This window comes from Ictidomys tridecemlineatus, chromosome 10 (assembly GCF_052094955.1).
Source record: "Ictidomys tridecemlineatus isolate mIctTri1 chromosome 10, mIctTri1.hap1, whole genome shotgun sequence".
Classification (NCBI taxonomy): Eukaryota; Metazoa; Chordata; class Mammalia; order Rodentia; family Sciuridae; genus Ictidomys; species Ictidomys tridecemlineatus.
The window spans coordinates 12,145,027-12,161,488 of NC_135486.1; the positions used below are offsets into that span (position 1 = coordinate 12,145,027).

Consider the following 16,462-nt stretch of genomic DNA (forward strand, 5'->3'; position numbering starts at 1 on the left):
CCAGAGTCTTACCTTCCATGAAATAACTTTCCTACTCACTATCTGCCCTAATGTCTGAAATGCCTTTGTTAGAGTTCCTTCATTGGATTGAGGTGATGCTGTCTGGTCCTTGAACATCCCCTGTGTGGGATGACATTAGACCATTAGAGTCTTTGAACAAGCAATAAGGAAGGATGCAGAACATCCAGGATGCTTGAGTGGTAGTGAAGTGGCGTCAAGGAAAGTCCGCCTCAGGAACACAAGTTCTTCTGGTCCTATCATGTTTACATTGCATCTCCAGTGCCTGGAATAGTGCCTGACACAATGCAGGTGCTCAACCATTGTTGAATTAGGAAGGAAGGAGAAGTGGATAGTGAAAATGATTTAAATGTAATGTAAGTCTGAGTTGTGGAAATCTAAAGAATTTTATTTTCCAGGTACTAGAACACTGTCCAAAAGGATACTATTTGCCAGTTTAAAAATCCCACAGAGAGGAGCTGGGGCTGGGGCTCAGTGGTAGAGGGCTCGCCTAGCACGTGTAAGGCACTGGCTTTGATCCTCAGCACCATATAAAAAAGTAAACAAATAAAATAAAGATATTGTGTCCATCTACAACTGAAAAAAAAGTATGTTTAAAATAAATCCCACAGAGAACTTAAAGATGACTGAAAGTGAGCAAATGGTAAAAAGCCTATTTTTAAAGGATCAAAAGGAAATGGATACTTAATTGGTAGGGCTAAAAATTCAAATTCCACAGCTAGGCACAGTGGTGTATGCCTGTGGTCCCAGCTGCTCAGAAAGAGGCTGAGGCAGGAGGGTCACTTGAGCCTAGGTATCTAGGCCAACCTGGGACTAGTTTCTTAAAAAAAAAAAAAAAAAAGTTGTTCTTCTTGAAATTGAATTCCACGTCTGGAAAGGTCTTCACTGAGTTACTTAAAGAGGACACATGTGCAAGCTGCACCAGCACTAATGCCAAATCTGCCCTAGTGTGGCAATTCCCAAAGACCTTTCCATAAAATACCAGTCCCAGAGTGTGCTCCACAAGGAAAGTTTTTGGGCAAATGGATTTAGAAATATTGGGCACTGTATCCCATTCCTGGTATTCCCAATGTCCATCAACATCTGGAAGCTATGAGAATCCCTATAGTAAAAAATCATTCTTAGCTTTGTTTACTCTAGTGGTTTCTAAACCTTTGACAAGGTAATGTTTTCTCCAAGGAACACTCATTGATGTTCTATGGAACTTATTTATCACCTACATTAGAAAATGCTGCTCTATAAACATTGTTAATTTTTATATTCTTATTCTTCAATGGCAATGACTAATAGTCATTTTAGTTTATATTTGTATAAATGAATTTCAGTTTATAATTGCATTTCAGTTTCCAGTGGTCACAACTATCACAAGTAAAAATCAAGGCACATATGAACAAAATTATGTTTTATAAGTGAAAAAAGTTCTCAAAAGTTCCTTCACTCAGTAATTAGGAATGTGAATAGAAAACTAATTTGTATACTCAAAGCTTTATCCACAAAATATTTTTCTCTTGGAATGAGTTGCTTGAACATCCAAATTGTTTGATTTAAGTGAATAAGGAAGCATTACATGTTAAAGCAGGAAGAGTCTTTAGACATATCCTGAGAATACCCAGTTGTGGTAAGGTGACACCCCTTTTCAATTCCCTCAAGTCCCAAGAAGTCTGCCTTTGGAGTGAGGTGCTAAGTCAGAAGAGAGAGGAATGCTGCGCCCTGTTCCCACAAACACCTCTCAGGCAAGGGCTGCCTCATCTTTAGTGGTCTTTCTCTCTCACTGCTTGGGATCTTCTGCTCTAGCCACTTTCTTATTGGTGAGACTAAGGCCCACAAGGTGAATCAACCTGCTTAAAACCATAGCTAGTCAGTTTGAGTGCTGGGACATGATCAGAAACCAAGAGCAGGCTATGTGAAGGAGGGTACTTCAGCCAAAAGGCCTTATTCTAGAAGTCTAGCTGTTCCACTTCCCAGCTATTAGGGTGTGTGTGTGTGTGTGGTGTGTGTTACTGGGGATTGAACTCAGGGCCTCATGCAGGCTAGGCAATGGCTCTACTGCTGAGCTATATGCCCACTCCTTTTTTATTTTGAGACAGGGTCTAGTTATATTGTCCAGGTTGGCCTCAAACATCTGATCCTTCTTCCTCAGCCTCACAAGTAGCTGGGATTACACATGCCACTGCCCCAGGCTCCAGCTATAGATTTTGGGCAAGATATTTAATTTCACAAAGCATGTTTCCTCAACTGTGCTAAGAGGATAATGAAGGACTAAATAAGTAAAGTAAAACACCCAGGTGTGCTTGGTACATAGAAAGGGCTCCATAAATGGGTGCTCCCTTCCTTGCCTACCCCTCTAATATGATCTGCTACACAATATAAGATTACATGCTGGGCTGGGGTTGTGGCTCAGTGGTAGAGCGCTCACCTAGCACATGTGAGGCCCTGGGTTCAATCCTCAGCACCACATAAAAATAAATAAACAAAATAAAGGTATTGCGTACAACTAAAAATTAAATATTAAAAAAAGATTACATGCTATTCTTCATTTGCTTCCCTTTAAACATCTGTCATCCTACTGCTTAAGGTATAATGAATTTTTTTCCCATTCATTATGAAAAGGATTGGCTGTAGTTAAATTTGTTCCTAAGATTTGCTTTCTCTACAGAAGGGAAAAGGAACACCTTTGTTTGCATTCCCTCCTTTGATCTGATGTTCCTCTCTTTTAGCTTGCAAGGATTCAGCTGAAACTGATCATGTTCTTTGTTCTAGGCTTTGTGCAAAGTGGGAGCTTTTGCTCATTTTACCCTCACAACTGCCTCTAAGGCAGGAATTGGGATTATCTGATCCATGGTGGAGGCCCTTCCTATATAACGTGGCTAGCAAGCTGTGGAGCTGATTTCAACTCCGGTCTGGCTCTTCTCTACTTGGCGATGCAAGTAGAGAAGGCGATGCCTTTCAGAAAGAATGATCATCCCAAAGAAAGTTTAAAATGCTTTTACATAAGACTGAGGGGAGGAAAATAAGCCATAGTTGCTCAGAACCAAGGCTCAGATACATTTTTATTTATATCAGGTGCCCATTTGCCCTTCTGTGACCACAAAAACCAACTTCATTGTTCCTTTGCCTGTCAATTGGTCCCCAACCTGGGCCACACTCCCTCCAACTTCCCATCCCTTTCTGCCCCCTGAGATCAGCAGGTACCTGGATGATGTTGCTATTTTTATTTCTTCTGATGCACTTTGGTCTCCATCTTTTGGGGGGGGTGCTGGGTGCCTAATGCACACCTTTCATTTCCTGGAAACCCCAGCTTTCAACAATCTGCTCTGGTTTGATGGTTTTCACTGGGGTAACATTTCACCTTATCTGACATCCTTTGGGTACCACTTGGAAAGCCGGCTTTCCTCCCGGATGCCCGACCTGCACCTCAATACCTTCCTCCAGCCGCTCGCTCTCCAGCAGCGCCACCACCTCGGTGCCTTCCTCACCGGAGCCCCGGACCTCGTCCACGTCCACCACGGTGGCGGCGGGCGCTCGGGGTTCCTCTGGGCTCCCCGCGCGCCCGGGGCTCCGCCGCTCGGACCTGCCATCCCGCCGCCCGCGGCCGCCGCCCCTCTCGCCCTTTGCCCTCTTGCTCTCCTTGGGGGTGGGCCCGCCGCCTCGCCTGGGGGCCTCTCTGGAGGAGCTGCGTGCCCTCCTCTCCATCCTCACGTCGGCGGAGTGCTCGTGGGGCCGTGGCGGACGCCCCGAGAGCGAGCGCGGTCCTTCCGAGTCACCCCCGGAGTCGCTGGTGGAGTGGGTGGACTGGGCGGCGAGCGCTGGCCCTAAAGACACCCCGAGAGGTGGGCGGGGCGAGGGTCCTGGGGCGGGGCTCCGCCCACCTGGAACCCCGACCGCTGCTGCCCACCCCCAAGCCTGGGTGCCACGCTGACGCGTTGGGGCCGCGGTGGCTCCAAGCCTGCGTCGCAGAGGAGGGTCTGAGCTGCAGAGATGCAGTCGCCGGGGCCCTCCGAGCCCTCAGATTGCTGAAGGGCCGAGGGCGCTCTGCTTTGACTTGTGAAGACGGTATGAAACAGGGTTTGTGGTCCTAGGTAACGCTGGAGTTTCAGTCATCAAATTAGGGTGACTTTAAGGTAAAATTAGGCACTTCTCAAGTGCCTTCCTTCTTTGAGAATTCACAGCGTGTGTGTCTGTCTCTGATTTCTCATTTTTCAGTACTGGGAATTGAACCCAGGGGCCTCTACCACTCACCTACGACTCCAGCACCCCTCCCCTTTTAAATTTTGCTAAATCTCTGAGGCTGGCCTATAATTGCAATCCTTCCACCTCAGTTTCCCTAGCAGCTGGGATTACTGGTATGCGGCTCCACGCCTCATATCTCTCTTATTTATTTTTATTAATGCATAATCCTGTTGGTGATATAATGCTTCTTGAATCGCAGAAGGGAAGGGATCCGTTTTAATTTCTGTTTTGTAGGAAAGGGTCTCTTTTGTCTCTGTCTAGGCCCTATTTCCATGCTTCCTTGAAGTTCTGCTTTTCCGAGGTTTACTGGCCACACTGCTTTCAACAGGAAATTTGGGGGGGGGGCAGTTCCACCTGCTTTGGAGGAACTTGAAATATCCAGGAGATTTATTTCTCTTTTACTCCATTAATTATTTGCTTCTCATGGGTGGGTGGGTGGTCTAAATAACCCTTCAAGCAAGATTTAGGATTCTTCTCAAGTAGCTCAGATCCTATGCTAATAGAAATAATATTCATTTATTCTTATTTTTCAATGTTTTTTTGAGCTCACATAGTGATAGCTTTTTCTTTCTCAAAAACATTGTTAAAGAATGAAGATCTAAAGTAAGTCAGACAGATCTGGAAAATCTGTCCCACTACTTTCCTCCTCTGGTCCAAGTTAGGCTGTTGGGAATACAGTAATTAAATATTTAGTAACAAAATAATTTAGGTTTTTGTTTTGTTTGTTTGTTTTACTCTCTGAATCTGATTATTGCATGGACTACCTCTCAAGTGCTGATCTCAAATAATAGTTCTTGTCCAGATGCTACATTGAGAAAAACTCTGAGGCTACATTTGGCCCACAAAGGAAAAATGATTATAATTATTTAGTATTTCTCCAAGTTAATATTTGCTATTAAACATAGATAGTTTCTTCATCATACTATAGAAATTTCACTATTCGGAAAAGCACGAATTTTGTTTTGTTTTGTTTTAATTTTTTGGCTGTGATGTAGATTGAACCCAGGGTCTCAGGTATACTAAGCAAATGCTCTACCACTGAGCTTCATCCCCAGCCCATGTAACAATATTTGTGGCACTTGTTGATTTTTTTCTTAGCCTTTGATTCTGTCACAAAATAATTTGATCTAGACCTCTAGCTATAGACTCTTACACCAAAAATTGCACCTCAATTTTTACTCAAGAATGAGCAGGGAAATGACCAAATGATAGTCTCCAAATAAGACAGAGAAACTTACAGGAGAAACTGTGAAAATGTGCCCTGCTAGGCACTTAGTATCAATCCTCTTTACTCCATGGACTTCTGACAAATTATATAATTATTACTTCATTTTCTATATCCATATCTAGAGCAATGTAAGCACCTGCTCACAAGTTTGTTGGGATTATAAATAAACATGACAAATATCTGAGAAAAGGCATCACATTCCATGGTAAAAAGGCCAACATAGCATCTCTGGAAGGTGGAGGAGTTGGGAGGGAGTGCTGAGTCAGCCCATGTGCCCAGCAGACTGGCCTCCTCTGTCCTTATGGTCACACTGCTGTTTTCTTTTAGCTTCCTTTTTAATTGGAAGTGTTGCTTATCCCTTTGCTGAAAATATTCTATGTGCACATTTTTCAACCCTTAATAATTTACTCCTTGTTTAGATGTGTTAAGAGATTGACATCTGTAGTACTAAAAGAAGGGGAGGACTAATTAACATTGTTGACTTAGGAGTTTGTTTCCAAGATGAAAGGTCAAGGAAGATTGCAAGATTTTCTAAATCATTATACTTACCCCATTTCACTTTGAAATATTATATCCATAATGATAAGCAAGAATGAATATTGATTTATTTGGATAATTTAATGAAAATACTAGAATTTGTTGGCACTAGATAAAATTGCACTTATTATTTTAGAGCTGAAACCCATAAGGATTTGTTAAATTTGACTTTCTCAATCTATAGACAGAAGAGAGACCAACTAGGAGAGCAGAGTGATGTTCTAGGAAAGTGATGTTGCTGAGGGCCTGATGCAAGGTGCTAGCCTAGAAATGGTCTGGGTTTAGGACATCTCTCAGTAGAATGCATTTTGACACATCATACATAAATTGAGCATAACTTCTCATTCATCTGGTGTTACATAATGTAGAGTTACACAGGTCATGTAATCATATATACATATAAGGTAATAATGTCCAATTCATTCTACTATCATTCTTACCCCCATGCACCCTCCCCTTTCTTCCTCCCCTCTGTCTAGTCTAAAATACATTTATTATCCCCCCCCCCCCGCTCTTATTGTGAATTAGCATCCACATATCAGAGAAAACATTCAGCCTTTGGTTGTTTGGGATTGACTTATTTCACTTAGCATACTCCAGTTCCATCCATTAATGAGCAAATGCCATAATTTAATTCTTCTTTAAGGCTGAGTAATATTTCATTGTGTATATTTACCACAATTTCTTTATCCATTCATCTGTTGAAGGGCATCTAGGTTGGTTCTATAGCTTAACTATTGTGAATTGAGCTGCCATGAACATTGATATAGCCATTTCACTATAGTAATATGCTGATTTTTAAGTCCTTTGGGTATATGCCAAGAAATGGGATAACTAGGACAAATAGTGATCCCATTCCAAATTTTCTAAAGAATCTCCTTATTGCTTTCCATAGTGGTAGCACCAATTTTTAGCAGGACCTCTCTCTAAGGAACAGAATAAACAGAATCATGGGGTTATGGAATGCAGCTCATGAGGGGATAGAGGGCTTGAGAAAGACTGAGGCTTCATCCTTAGATATAACTGCTGCTTCTTTGGCAGATCCATTTCCCCCTAACTAACCTACCCGCAGCATCCTAAATTCTTGCTCCCTTTTCCTGGAGAGGCAGGTATTGGATAAAGTGGTGAGATAAAACTTACTTGACTTTTCTCATTAATTCACCCTACAGTTACTTAGCAAACATTTCCTTCATGGTTAGCAATGCTCATTGCTGAGGTCTAGATGAAAGAAATTCTGCCTGCCCTCCAAGAACTCACAGGGAGAGACATATGTAAACAGTTAGGTGCAAGAATGTGTTGTCCACTTAGTGATAGAGAGGATGTATCAAGGTTTCTCTTATGGACATTTTGAGCCAGATGATTCACTATTGTGGGGACCACCCTGTGCAGTGTAGCATCTTTAGCAGCATCCTTAGCCTCCCATTAGATGCCTGTAGCACCTCACAGCTACTAATGTATGACCACCAAAATTGTCTCCAGCCATTGCCATGTGTCTTGTGGGATCAAAATGGCTCCTGGTTGAGAACTTCTGATCTATACTGTACTGTGAATCCACAAAGGAAGAAATTGGTAGTTCTACCTGAATGGATTCAGAGGAGGTCCAGTTTGGGTCATATTAAGAGATGTGGGGGTGACCCTGAACTTTGAGAGCTGGGCCTTCCAGTCAGAGGGATCAGAACAAAAGACAATACCAGGCAAATGGCTAGTGAATCAGTGGCTTGACAGATTGGTGAAAGAGAACGGTGGTAGGCAGTCCAAGAAATGAAAAGCTTTTTACACCATGTAAGAAATTTTGATTTTATCTTATAGGCAAAAGAAGTCATTGAAGCATTTTAAGAAAGGAACAATATGGTTGGATTTGTAATTAGAGTAATGTTGTGGACAAGGTGAAGTTGAATGGAAATGCAAGTGGAGCCAGAGAGACCAAAAAGAACATTCTTGTGGTAATCCGGATGAGAGGGAGGATGGGTTTAAGAGGAAAAGGTGCTGACTTGTGGGACTGCAGTCAAAGTAACTGGTGAACAGGGCTAACATCCAACAGAGGGAATACAAGAGAGGTAAGGAATTTTGTTTAAGGGTAGGTGGGCACATAAATTCAGTTTCAGATGTACTGAGTAGCTAGCAGTGTCTACAGGATGTCTATCTGGAAACATTCAGTAAAGCACTAGATTTTTGGGTCTCTGAAGCTCAGATAGATGGTGTTTCTGTAGCCCAGATCCTAAAACTTTCACCAACTGCCAACTGAGGCTGTAGCATCTTCAGCTGGGAACAACACATGCAAAAGTGTCCCTGGCCAGCCGTGGCTCTGATATATCTCAATTTAAAATGTCTGTTCCTGTGGCTGGGGTTGTGGCTCAGCATGTGGGAGGTGCTGGGTTTGAACCTAAGCACCACATAAAAATAAATAAAATAAAGATATTGTGTCCAACTACAACTAAAAAAAAATGTTCCCATCACTAAAGATATATTTCCTATTCTTAGTGGCTTGTGTGATCCTGACGATTCTATGTTGTCTCATCCATTTCAGTATTATGGAAGAGAGAAAAAAAATATTCTTCCAATATTTTCCAATCCTAGAGTCTTTTCCCACCATGGCAAACGTAAAATAATACTATTTAAATGGAATATTGGAGGAAACTTGAGGGGACTTAAGAGTATCTATATGGAAATTGATGAGAAAAAAATATATATATATATAAAATTTATTTATTTACAGTGCTAGGAATCAAACCCAGGGCCTCACACATGTTAGGCAAGCATTCTACCACTGTGCTACACCCCAGCCCTTAATTATATGGGTGAGGGTTAAGAAAGTATTAGGCATTTAATATTGTTAGATTAAATGTTTATACAAATACTTTCAAAATTTAAAATAGTCTTGACTTTGTTTCTTCAAATATGAATTTTATGTTTGAATGGCTACATGAAATTCCTAATCAAATTTTTTTAATGATTAGCTGTTAAAATCTTTTGTTACCATCAATGAGAGATGTGTTCGCACAATGTAAAATTTTTAAAACCATTTTTGTAGTCACAAATTTACAACGGATGAACTTAAAGAAGGTTAACATCATCCAGTCAATAGACAGCATTTGTATATACTCATAAGTCTCTAACAATATTTTCCCTTTGCTTTAGTTAGTGTAAAGAAAATACATTGTATAAGCTAGCAGTGTATGTAGGCATTACTAACCTGGATTCAGGATTCTATAGAATTCAAGGGCTTTGTGTCTGGAGAAAATCAAACTTGTTTTTGTTGTAAAGGTCACAGTGGTTATGGAGCTCCCAGATTTAAAGGTACAGTTTTCTTTTTCCCTTTCCTGATGGTCTCCTTTGTACCTAGCCTTTCCTCTGTCCTACCTCACTAGGATCACATCTGGCACACAGTAGGAACTAAAAGGCATTTGTTTCTTGAAAGAACATGTCTTTTGGAAGGCACCAGCCAAAGCTAAAACGGTGAAAAGGTCACCCAGAAAGAGGGGGAGGAGTAAAAAGAAGAGCTAAAGACAGATCCTCAATTAAATGTACATGTGCATTTAATGGAGCAGCAGAAGTAGGAAACAGGATAGAAAGCTGGGAGCAAAGTCCATATGGCATCATCATAGAAACCACCAGAGGAGAGATTTTGCAAGAGTGAACAGCAGAAATCAAAGATTGAAAAGTCCATGTGATTGGCCAGTGAGAAGATTTGTCGTTGATTTTGGTAAAACTTCAGAAAGATGCCCTAAATAGCAGACTCATTGCTTTGTATTAAGTGGTAATGGAGGGAAAAGTGGAAAAAACTGAGTTTGGACTGCTTTTCAAGGATTTGGCCAGGGAGAGGAGAAAGAGGGGATATAGGTCAAGGAAGTGTTTCTCTCTTTCTCTCTCTCTCTCTCTCTCTCTCTCTCTCTCTCTCTCTCTCTCTCTCCCTCCCTCCCTCCCTCCCTCTCTCCCTCCCTCCCTCTCCCTCTCTGCATGTCTGTGTATAAGATAAAAAGGATCAGAGCATAATTTTATGTTGCAGGACTGTAAAGGGATGTTGAACATCCATGATTGTGTAATAATGACCAAAGGACAAGGTTCGTGGTCTAGAGGTGTTGGGGGATGGGATCAAAAATAGGATGGATGACTCCCTCACCCACTGAGACCAAAAGGAAGGACGGGAAGATTTATAGGCCTGGACTGGAGTCAAGGGGAGTCATTATGAGAGCCTCTGTGGGAGCACAGCCATTTTCTAATGGTGGGGCAGCAGTGGAACAAGAGTGGTGGCAAAGGCATGGAGTAACTGCTGTGAAAAGGGACTTGAATAAGGACATCAAATGGCCCCATATTGGGCACAAAGTTGAAAAACTTGGGTGGCAGGAATGCTGGACTGACTTTCATGTGCGTCTCTGACCACTCCTTCACCATGTTCTTCAAAAGATCCTCTCATCCTTGTCATAAGGAGCTTATCAAAACTCCAGAAGCCTTAATGGACACAGAAACACAAAAAGGTCCTGCCTTTTCTTAGGCAAGAATGCTGGTGGGAGCAGCTGCAATTGAAATATTCTCCTAGTTGCAAGCAGGGCTGGGAGGAGACCAGGTGCAGGCAGCTAATTACTGGAGGAAAAGTAACCTCTGGTTGTTGTAAGAGATGGAGGGCAGGGGGACACATTGGTCTGATCCACAGAGCTCTCTGGTTGTTTGTAGTTAGTTAATTGTAAACACCCAAGGAATAAACAACCTAAGAAGTCATTTTGATTTATATGACAGAAAAAATAAACAAGCCAACAAAACAATTCTAGATCTAGGGAACAGAGGCCTCCCATAAGCTGGAGAGAGCGCCTTTCACTTCATTACTGGTACTAAATCAGACACCAAACCCATAGCTTTTTTGGATATAGCCCAGATAGTCTTGGAAAAGGATGTGGGCAAAATCCTGTACCTAAGACAACAAACTTTCCTCAAAGGCCTTGCAGTCCCTTGTGGATAGCTATTCAAGAGAAAAGAAAATACCCAAACTTTTTAGTGACCACCACTTGCTAATTCTAAGGAATGCTAATTTCTGGGACCTAAAATGTCACATTTTGCCATCAAGATTTTGAGCTTGTAGGGGCTAGTTTATAGGGATTGGGTAGTGAGGGTATAAATTCATCCTGTGGTACTGGACCCTGGCTGCCAAGCCAATAGCTGGAATAAATAAATGTAGCAACTGGCTGAATTCCTACATTGGTACACTTGTAGAGTAACGGCTGTTCTGAAAGGAAGTATCAACTGGGGTGCCAGAACCATACATCAAAAGCAATGCCACATCCCTAGAGAACTGTATAAGCAAGTGCTACCACCAGAGGAAAGATGTTACTATGATGGTTCCCACCTCATTGCCATCCACTTACTTCACTGTAAACTCAGTCAAGCTGTGGTTCCAATTCTAGCCACTTTTCAAATGGGCATGCTTCTTCTTAATGAAGCAACTTCAAACAGCTCCTGGTACTTGGTTTGCAATTGTTGATCTGGGATTTAGTTCCATCATATCTTTTTAAAAATCTGTCTCTTTTAAAAATATTATGACCTGTAAACTAAAGTTCTCCAAAGAAGCCACATCTCTATATTCAAGAGACTGCAGACTGTTCAGTGTTGGTTAAAATATGTAATTATAGGGCTGGGGATGTGGCTCAAGCTTGCCTGGCATGCGTGTGGCCCGGGTTCGATCCTCAGCACCACATACAAACAAAGATGCTGTGTCCACCGAAAACTAAAAAATAAATACTAAAAAAAATTCTCTCTCTTTAAAAAATAAAATATGTAATTATAGAAAGATGGATCAAGAGCCGTCCTTATGTAGGGTTATCTTTAGTTTCTTTTAATTTCTAGGTAAAATGCTTGGAGTATAAGTATATTAACTTTGGGGGAGTTCAAGCCTCCACTGATCCTAAAGCTAAGAATGTGATACATCTGAATTCTGTAAAAGATTTGCTAGCCTTGTTAAACATCTGAATCCTATAGGTTTCCCTACCTCTTTAAAGTTGATGACCCCAACTACTTTCTCTTGTGAGTACAAAAGCTCATTTAACTTATTCTACAGAGAAAACATGTTGTTCTGGTAACTTGAATTTGTGTTCCCTTGTGATGATCTCTCATATTTGGCTTAGAATAAGCCATTTTTAAAAACTTCCTTAAGGCAGTTATTTTCTGTCAACACAATTATAACTTTTTGATTCAAAATTTTTGTTTTTATTGTCTGATGTTTTTATTGTCTAATGTTTTTATTGTCTATTGTCTGTTCTTATATCCCTATTCATGTATGTATATTTAACGTGGGGATCACAATTACACCTTTCTCAGTTATTGGGAAGAAACTTATATAATACATAAAAAATATATCTATATCTCTTACCTTTTATCTCAGGTAATTGGGGATAAAAATCTGGGATATCTTTTTTTCAATTCATTGTTCATTTATCAATAGTCATTCTCAAGTCATTCAGTGAGATAAATTTTCTGAAACTTGGCATGACTGAGAATGGTTCTACTTTTCCCCCCACTTTAATGCTGATTTGACTGGGTTAAGGGTTCCAGGTTTAGCTTTGAAGGTACTGCTCCCTTGAAAAATCCAATGGTAATTTATTTTCCACTGCTTTCTAGATAACCTATTTCTATGTTAAAAAAAAATAAAAATCTGTTGATTCTCTTTCTCCTAGGCTGTCTAAAATGGGATCTTTGAAAAGTAGGTATTGTAAGGACTGAGTTGTCCCTTAAAATCTGAAGATGTGTTTCTGTTCAAATCTGGGACATCTCCTTTTAACTCCACAATGCTCACTACCATTCTTCCCCCCCCCCTCATTTTTAAATTGGTGCATTATAATTATACATCATAGCATCCCCATTCTGTTCTTGTTTGTGTAACTTACGTCATTCAAATGTTGCAATGGCTGGGCCCATCTTCAAAATCTTATAATTTTTCCCTGTTTCTTAATTTACTAATTAGTCCTGTAACTCTGCTATAAACCAGTTATAAATCTTGTTTATTTCCTGTCTTTCAGGGATCCTCAATATTCCTGGTTCGTTGGGCTTTAAAAACTGTGTATGTCATGGGGTTAGGCAGAACGTGTGTGTTCAGGTCTCTTGGGTTTAACTTGTTTCTTTGTACATTTTAAGGAAAAGTCTTGATGCTTCTCTATAAACTGTGTTCTGGTCTTCATGGATCTTGTAACTCTTGGCTTATTCCGCAGATAACAACAAACCGTCCAAATATATTCTTTTCTTCAGTCTCTCCATTCTAATCTCCAGTGGCACCTGGAGTGTTCACTCACTTCTCTCTCCAAGGATCTAAAGTCGCTTCTTGGAGCTCCGCAGTAATTCTCAGCCAAGAACAAGGACTGTCAGTGACACCCCACCCCCACCCCAATTAAACCTGGGCCTACTGCAGGGAATCTCTGCAGCTCAGCCCTGGGCATCCCTCTTTCCACTAATAACTCCACAGGTGCGCCTGAGGCGGACCCCGGTTAAGAACCACGCGGCCTCTCCCCGCCTGGCCTCGGGGCTGCTCCGCCCCGCACGGGACGTGCTTAGAGAGGTCCACGCGCCGCGAACCCGCTTCGTGTCTTCGAACCGCGTCGGAGGAGGTAGGCGCGGGCGACCCCGCAAGGCCCCCAGGCCGCCTTGGAGTGCGGCCAGCAGCCCCGCACCCGGGATGGGCCCCAGGCCAGGCCTGGAGTGGCCGTCCTGTGGGGGCCGTCCCGCCCAACCGTCCCACCCGCCGCGCGCCCTCGGGCTGGAACGCGGCGCGCCCGGCCGCCCCCGCCCCGTCGCGCAGGCGCGGTTCCCCCGCGGCCCGCCGGCGAGCGCCTTCGACTCCCGCAGCCGCAACGGCAGCGCCGGCCACAGTGGGGCACCATCTGCCGCTCCGCGTCGCGGAAAGCCGTCGGGCAGGTGGAAAGTCGACACCGTAGTCCCGCTAGCGGCAGTGAGGGACGTTGGGGCAGGGAAGGGACCCGCCGCCGTCGCCGCCGCCCGGGCGGAGAGGGAGGAGGCGGGCGGAGATAGGTCGTTGGCTTGAGGTAAGAGGGAGCGGGAGCTTTCCCGGAGTTGGCTCCGGAGGGACGGAGTGTGTCGTGCGCACGTCGAGGACCGAACTGCGCGTGCCCAGTCCCCGGCCCCGGTCCCAACAGTCCTGGGTCCGTCTGGTACGAGGTGTGCAGCGGAGGACCACACCCCCGGAACCCGAGGTAGCGCTTCGGCAAACCACGACCGAGCCGGGCTGCGACTTCTCGCACTGGCCCCTGGCGGTGGCGCCTGGATTCCCACGTGGGTTCTTCAACACAGCTTGAGTTTTCAGGGTTTGAACTGAGTGTGGAGTTTGTGGTGCACGAGCCCAGAACACCCTCAACTCGCATCTCGGTGGTTTATATCCCACTACTAGTCGATGATGATGATGATGATGATAATAAAATTTTCATGAGTTTGCCAGTTTTTCCTCATAAGCAGCTTTCTGTCTTAAATTCTATAGGGTACAATGTCGGAACAAGAACGGATACAAGAATGCCTCAGGAAAGAAATAAGGTCACTTCTTATTTCCACCAAAGATGGTTTGACTCCACAGCAGTTGGAAAAAGAGTACCTTTTGATGGTTGGCAACCACTTACCGCTCCGAATCCTTGGGTATCGGTCCACTATGGAGCTGGTGCTGGACATGCCTGATGTGGTTAGTGTCTGTCCCTGCGGGGATGGTACAGTAATACTGAAAGGTAGGTTTAAGATTTTTGGAAATTTGTAAACTTTGTAATTAAAAATAACCACTTAGTATAGAATTGTTCTACATCTGCAGTTATCCAGCGTCCCAGGCATTGAATCTGAATTTCGGGTGGAATAGCGGGGAGGAATCACAGGTGCCTTTGAGACAAAGTGAGAACTTGATCAGAATTAAGAAACTGTCCCCAGGAAAATGGTGCTTTCACAAAACCCACAGTTTTGCATGAGTTAAAGTTGTTGCACCTGAAGTTAGGAGAAACATAACCATGGGAACTTCTTATTACAAAAACTTTATTTTAACTTCCATGAGGCACACAAAGCATCATTATAAGGAACTTGGCTCTTCATTCCAAGATTTTAAAATCTTCCAGGGGTTAATCAGCAGTAATGATGATAGATTGGGTTTTCATACCGTCCTCCAATAGAGGAACTAACAAGCTGTTCCCCAGAATGCAAGAAATGGAAGAACCACAGGCTTCTTTCCTGTTTATTGTGCTCTACCTGGATAAACAGCTGCTTGGAGCCCTCAGAGTTGTTTACATAAGCAAAAAAAAAAAAAAAAAGGGCATACTTTAGGTTTTTTTTTTTTTTTAATCTACACCATGATTTCTTTTTCCCACATTTCCCTAGCCATTCCAGATGAATCTACCAAAGGAATTGCAAGTTTAGTTGCAAAGCAGAGGAGCAGCCATAAGGTTCGAAGCTCCATGCCAAAGGGAAGGGCTACTGTTTGCTCTGGGACAAGCTCTGGTCGAGTGCCTTACCGAGGAAGGGTGACCCCTATTCTTCCAGCTGTTGTGAAGAGTGAGCTGAAAGACCTCTTGGCGTTATCTCCTGTTCTCCTTTCTGATTTTGAAAAGGCATTTGCCAAGCGATTTGGTCGATCGTTTCAGTATGTGCAATATGGATTCCTCTCAATGTTCGAAGTGCTGAATGCAGCTTCAGATGTCATTTCTGTAGAGCAGACTAGAGCAGGTTCTTTGTTGAAGCTAAAGAAAAGCATATCTGTGGAAAAGCAGAGAGGATGGCCGGCAGGTAAGCATGTTAGCATACATAATTGTATTGTGGATGAGCAAATCTTGGAGCAATCCTTCCATACACAGATGGGTAATTGCTAAGCTCCATGAGTATATCAAAGTTGAAATCTGGCCCTGCCACTTGCAAACTGAGTGCGGGGCAAGTTACTTACTCGTCTAAACTCTAGTTTCCTCACCCTTAAAATAGAAATAATAATACTTGCCACTTGGAGTTGTGCTGAAGACCTTACATGTCTGTAAAGAGCCTAGCATTTAGTAAGATTGTAATAAGTTTTAGCTGAAGGCTCAAAACTAACGTGATTATTCTTATATCTCCCTAAACCTGGACAGTATGGAATGTATCCACTGAGTGGAGGGGCAACCTGTTTTGGAGAATTCTATGCCTGTCCCAGTGTCCCCATCCTAAAGTTTGCATTTAAATTAGTGTGGGTGAAACTGAGAATGTCATGAGTTTATGAAACATCATTTAAATGGTGGTGGATAATAGTTTGAATATATGAGGATGTGCTGTGGTCAGGGAAAGTTCTGAAGGCTACTGAGTGTTTCAGGTCTAGCCCTCAACCTTAGTGTTCTTGAGGCATTAAGACTTAGGGAAATTAGATTGAGGTGTATAAACATAGGAGACGAGGTTACACTGGATAAAGCAGTTTACCAATTTATTGCATAGTGGGGATGGATAGCCTTTCCTGGGATTGGATTG

The 16,462-nt window shown here is 42.8% G+C and overlaps 2 protein-coding genes across 14 annotated transcripts in view; one reads left to right on the forward strand and one right to left on the reverse strand.

Annotated features, from left to right (window-relative positions):
- The window catches only part of Nphs2 (NPHS2 stomatin family member, podocin), a 34,750-nt gene extending 20,067 nt beyond the window's left edge, over positions 1-14,683 (reverse strand). The window contains exon 1 of one of the 3 annotated variants that reach the window (XM_078022398.1): positions 14,620-14,683. In XM_078022398.1, the coding sequence (XP_077878524.1) occupies positions 14,620-14,668 (49 nt within the window). In that variant the 5' untranslated portion in view covers positions 14,669-14,683. Of the gene's footprint in view, positions 1-3,440; positions 3,824-14,619 lie in introns of those variants that run through there. The other 2 variants (XM_078022397.1, XM_005319753.4) reach the window with 2 other exon arrangements.
- The window catches only part of Tdrd5 (tudor domain containing 5), an 83,149-nt gene continuing 70,606 nt past the window's right edge, over positions 3,920-16,462 (forward strand). For 7 of the 11 annotated variants that reach the window (XM_078022387.1, XM_078022393.1, XM_078022391.1 and 4 more), the window contains exons 1-4: positions 3,920-4,139; positions 13,458-13,599; positions 14,484-14,721; positions 15,356-15,760. In XM_078022387.1, coding sequence (XP_077878513.1) covers positions 14,490-14,721; positions 15,356-15,760 — 637 coding nt within the window. In that variant the 5' untranslated portion in view covers positions 3,920-4,139; positions 13,458-13,599; positions 14,484-14,489. Of the gene's footprint in view, positions 4,140-12,378; positions 13,600-13,894; positions 14,035-14,483; positions 14,722-15,355; positions 15,761-16,462 lie in introns of those variants that run through there. The other 4 variants (XM_078022388.1, XM_078022389.1, XM_040278325.2 and 1 more) reach the window with 4 other exon arrangements.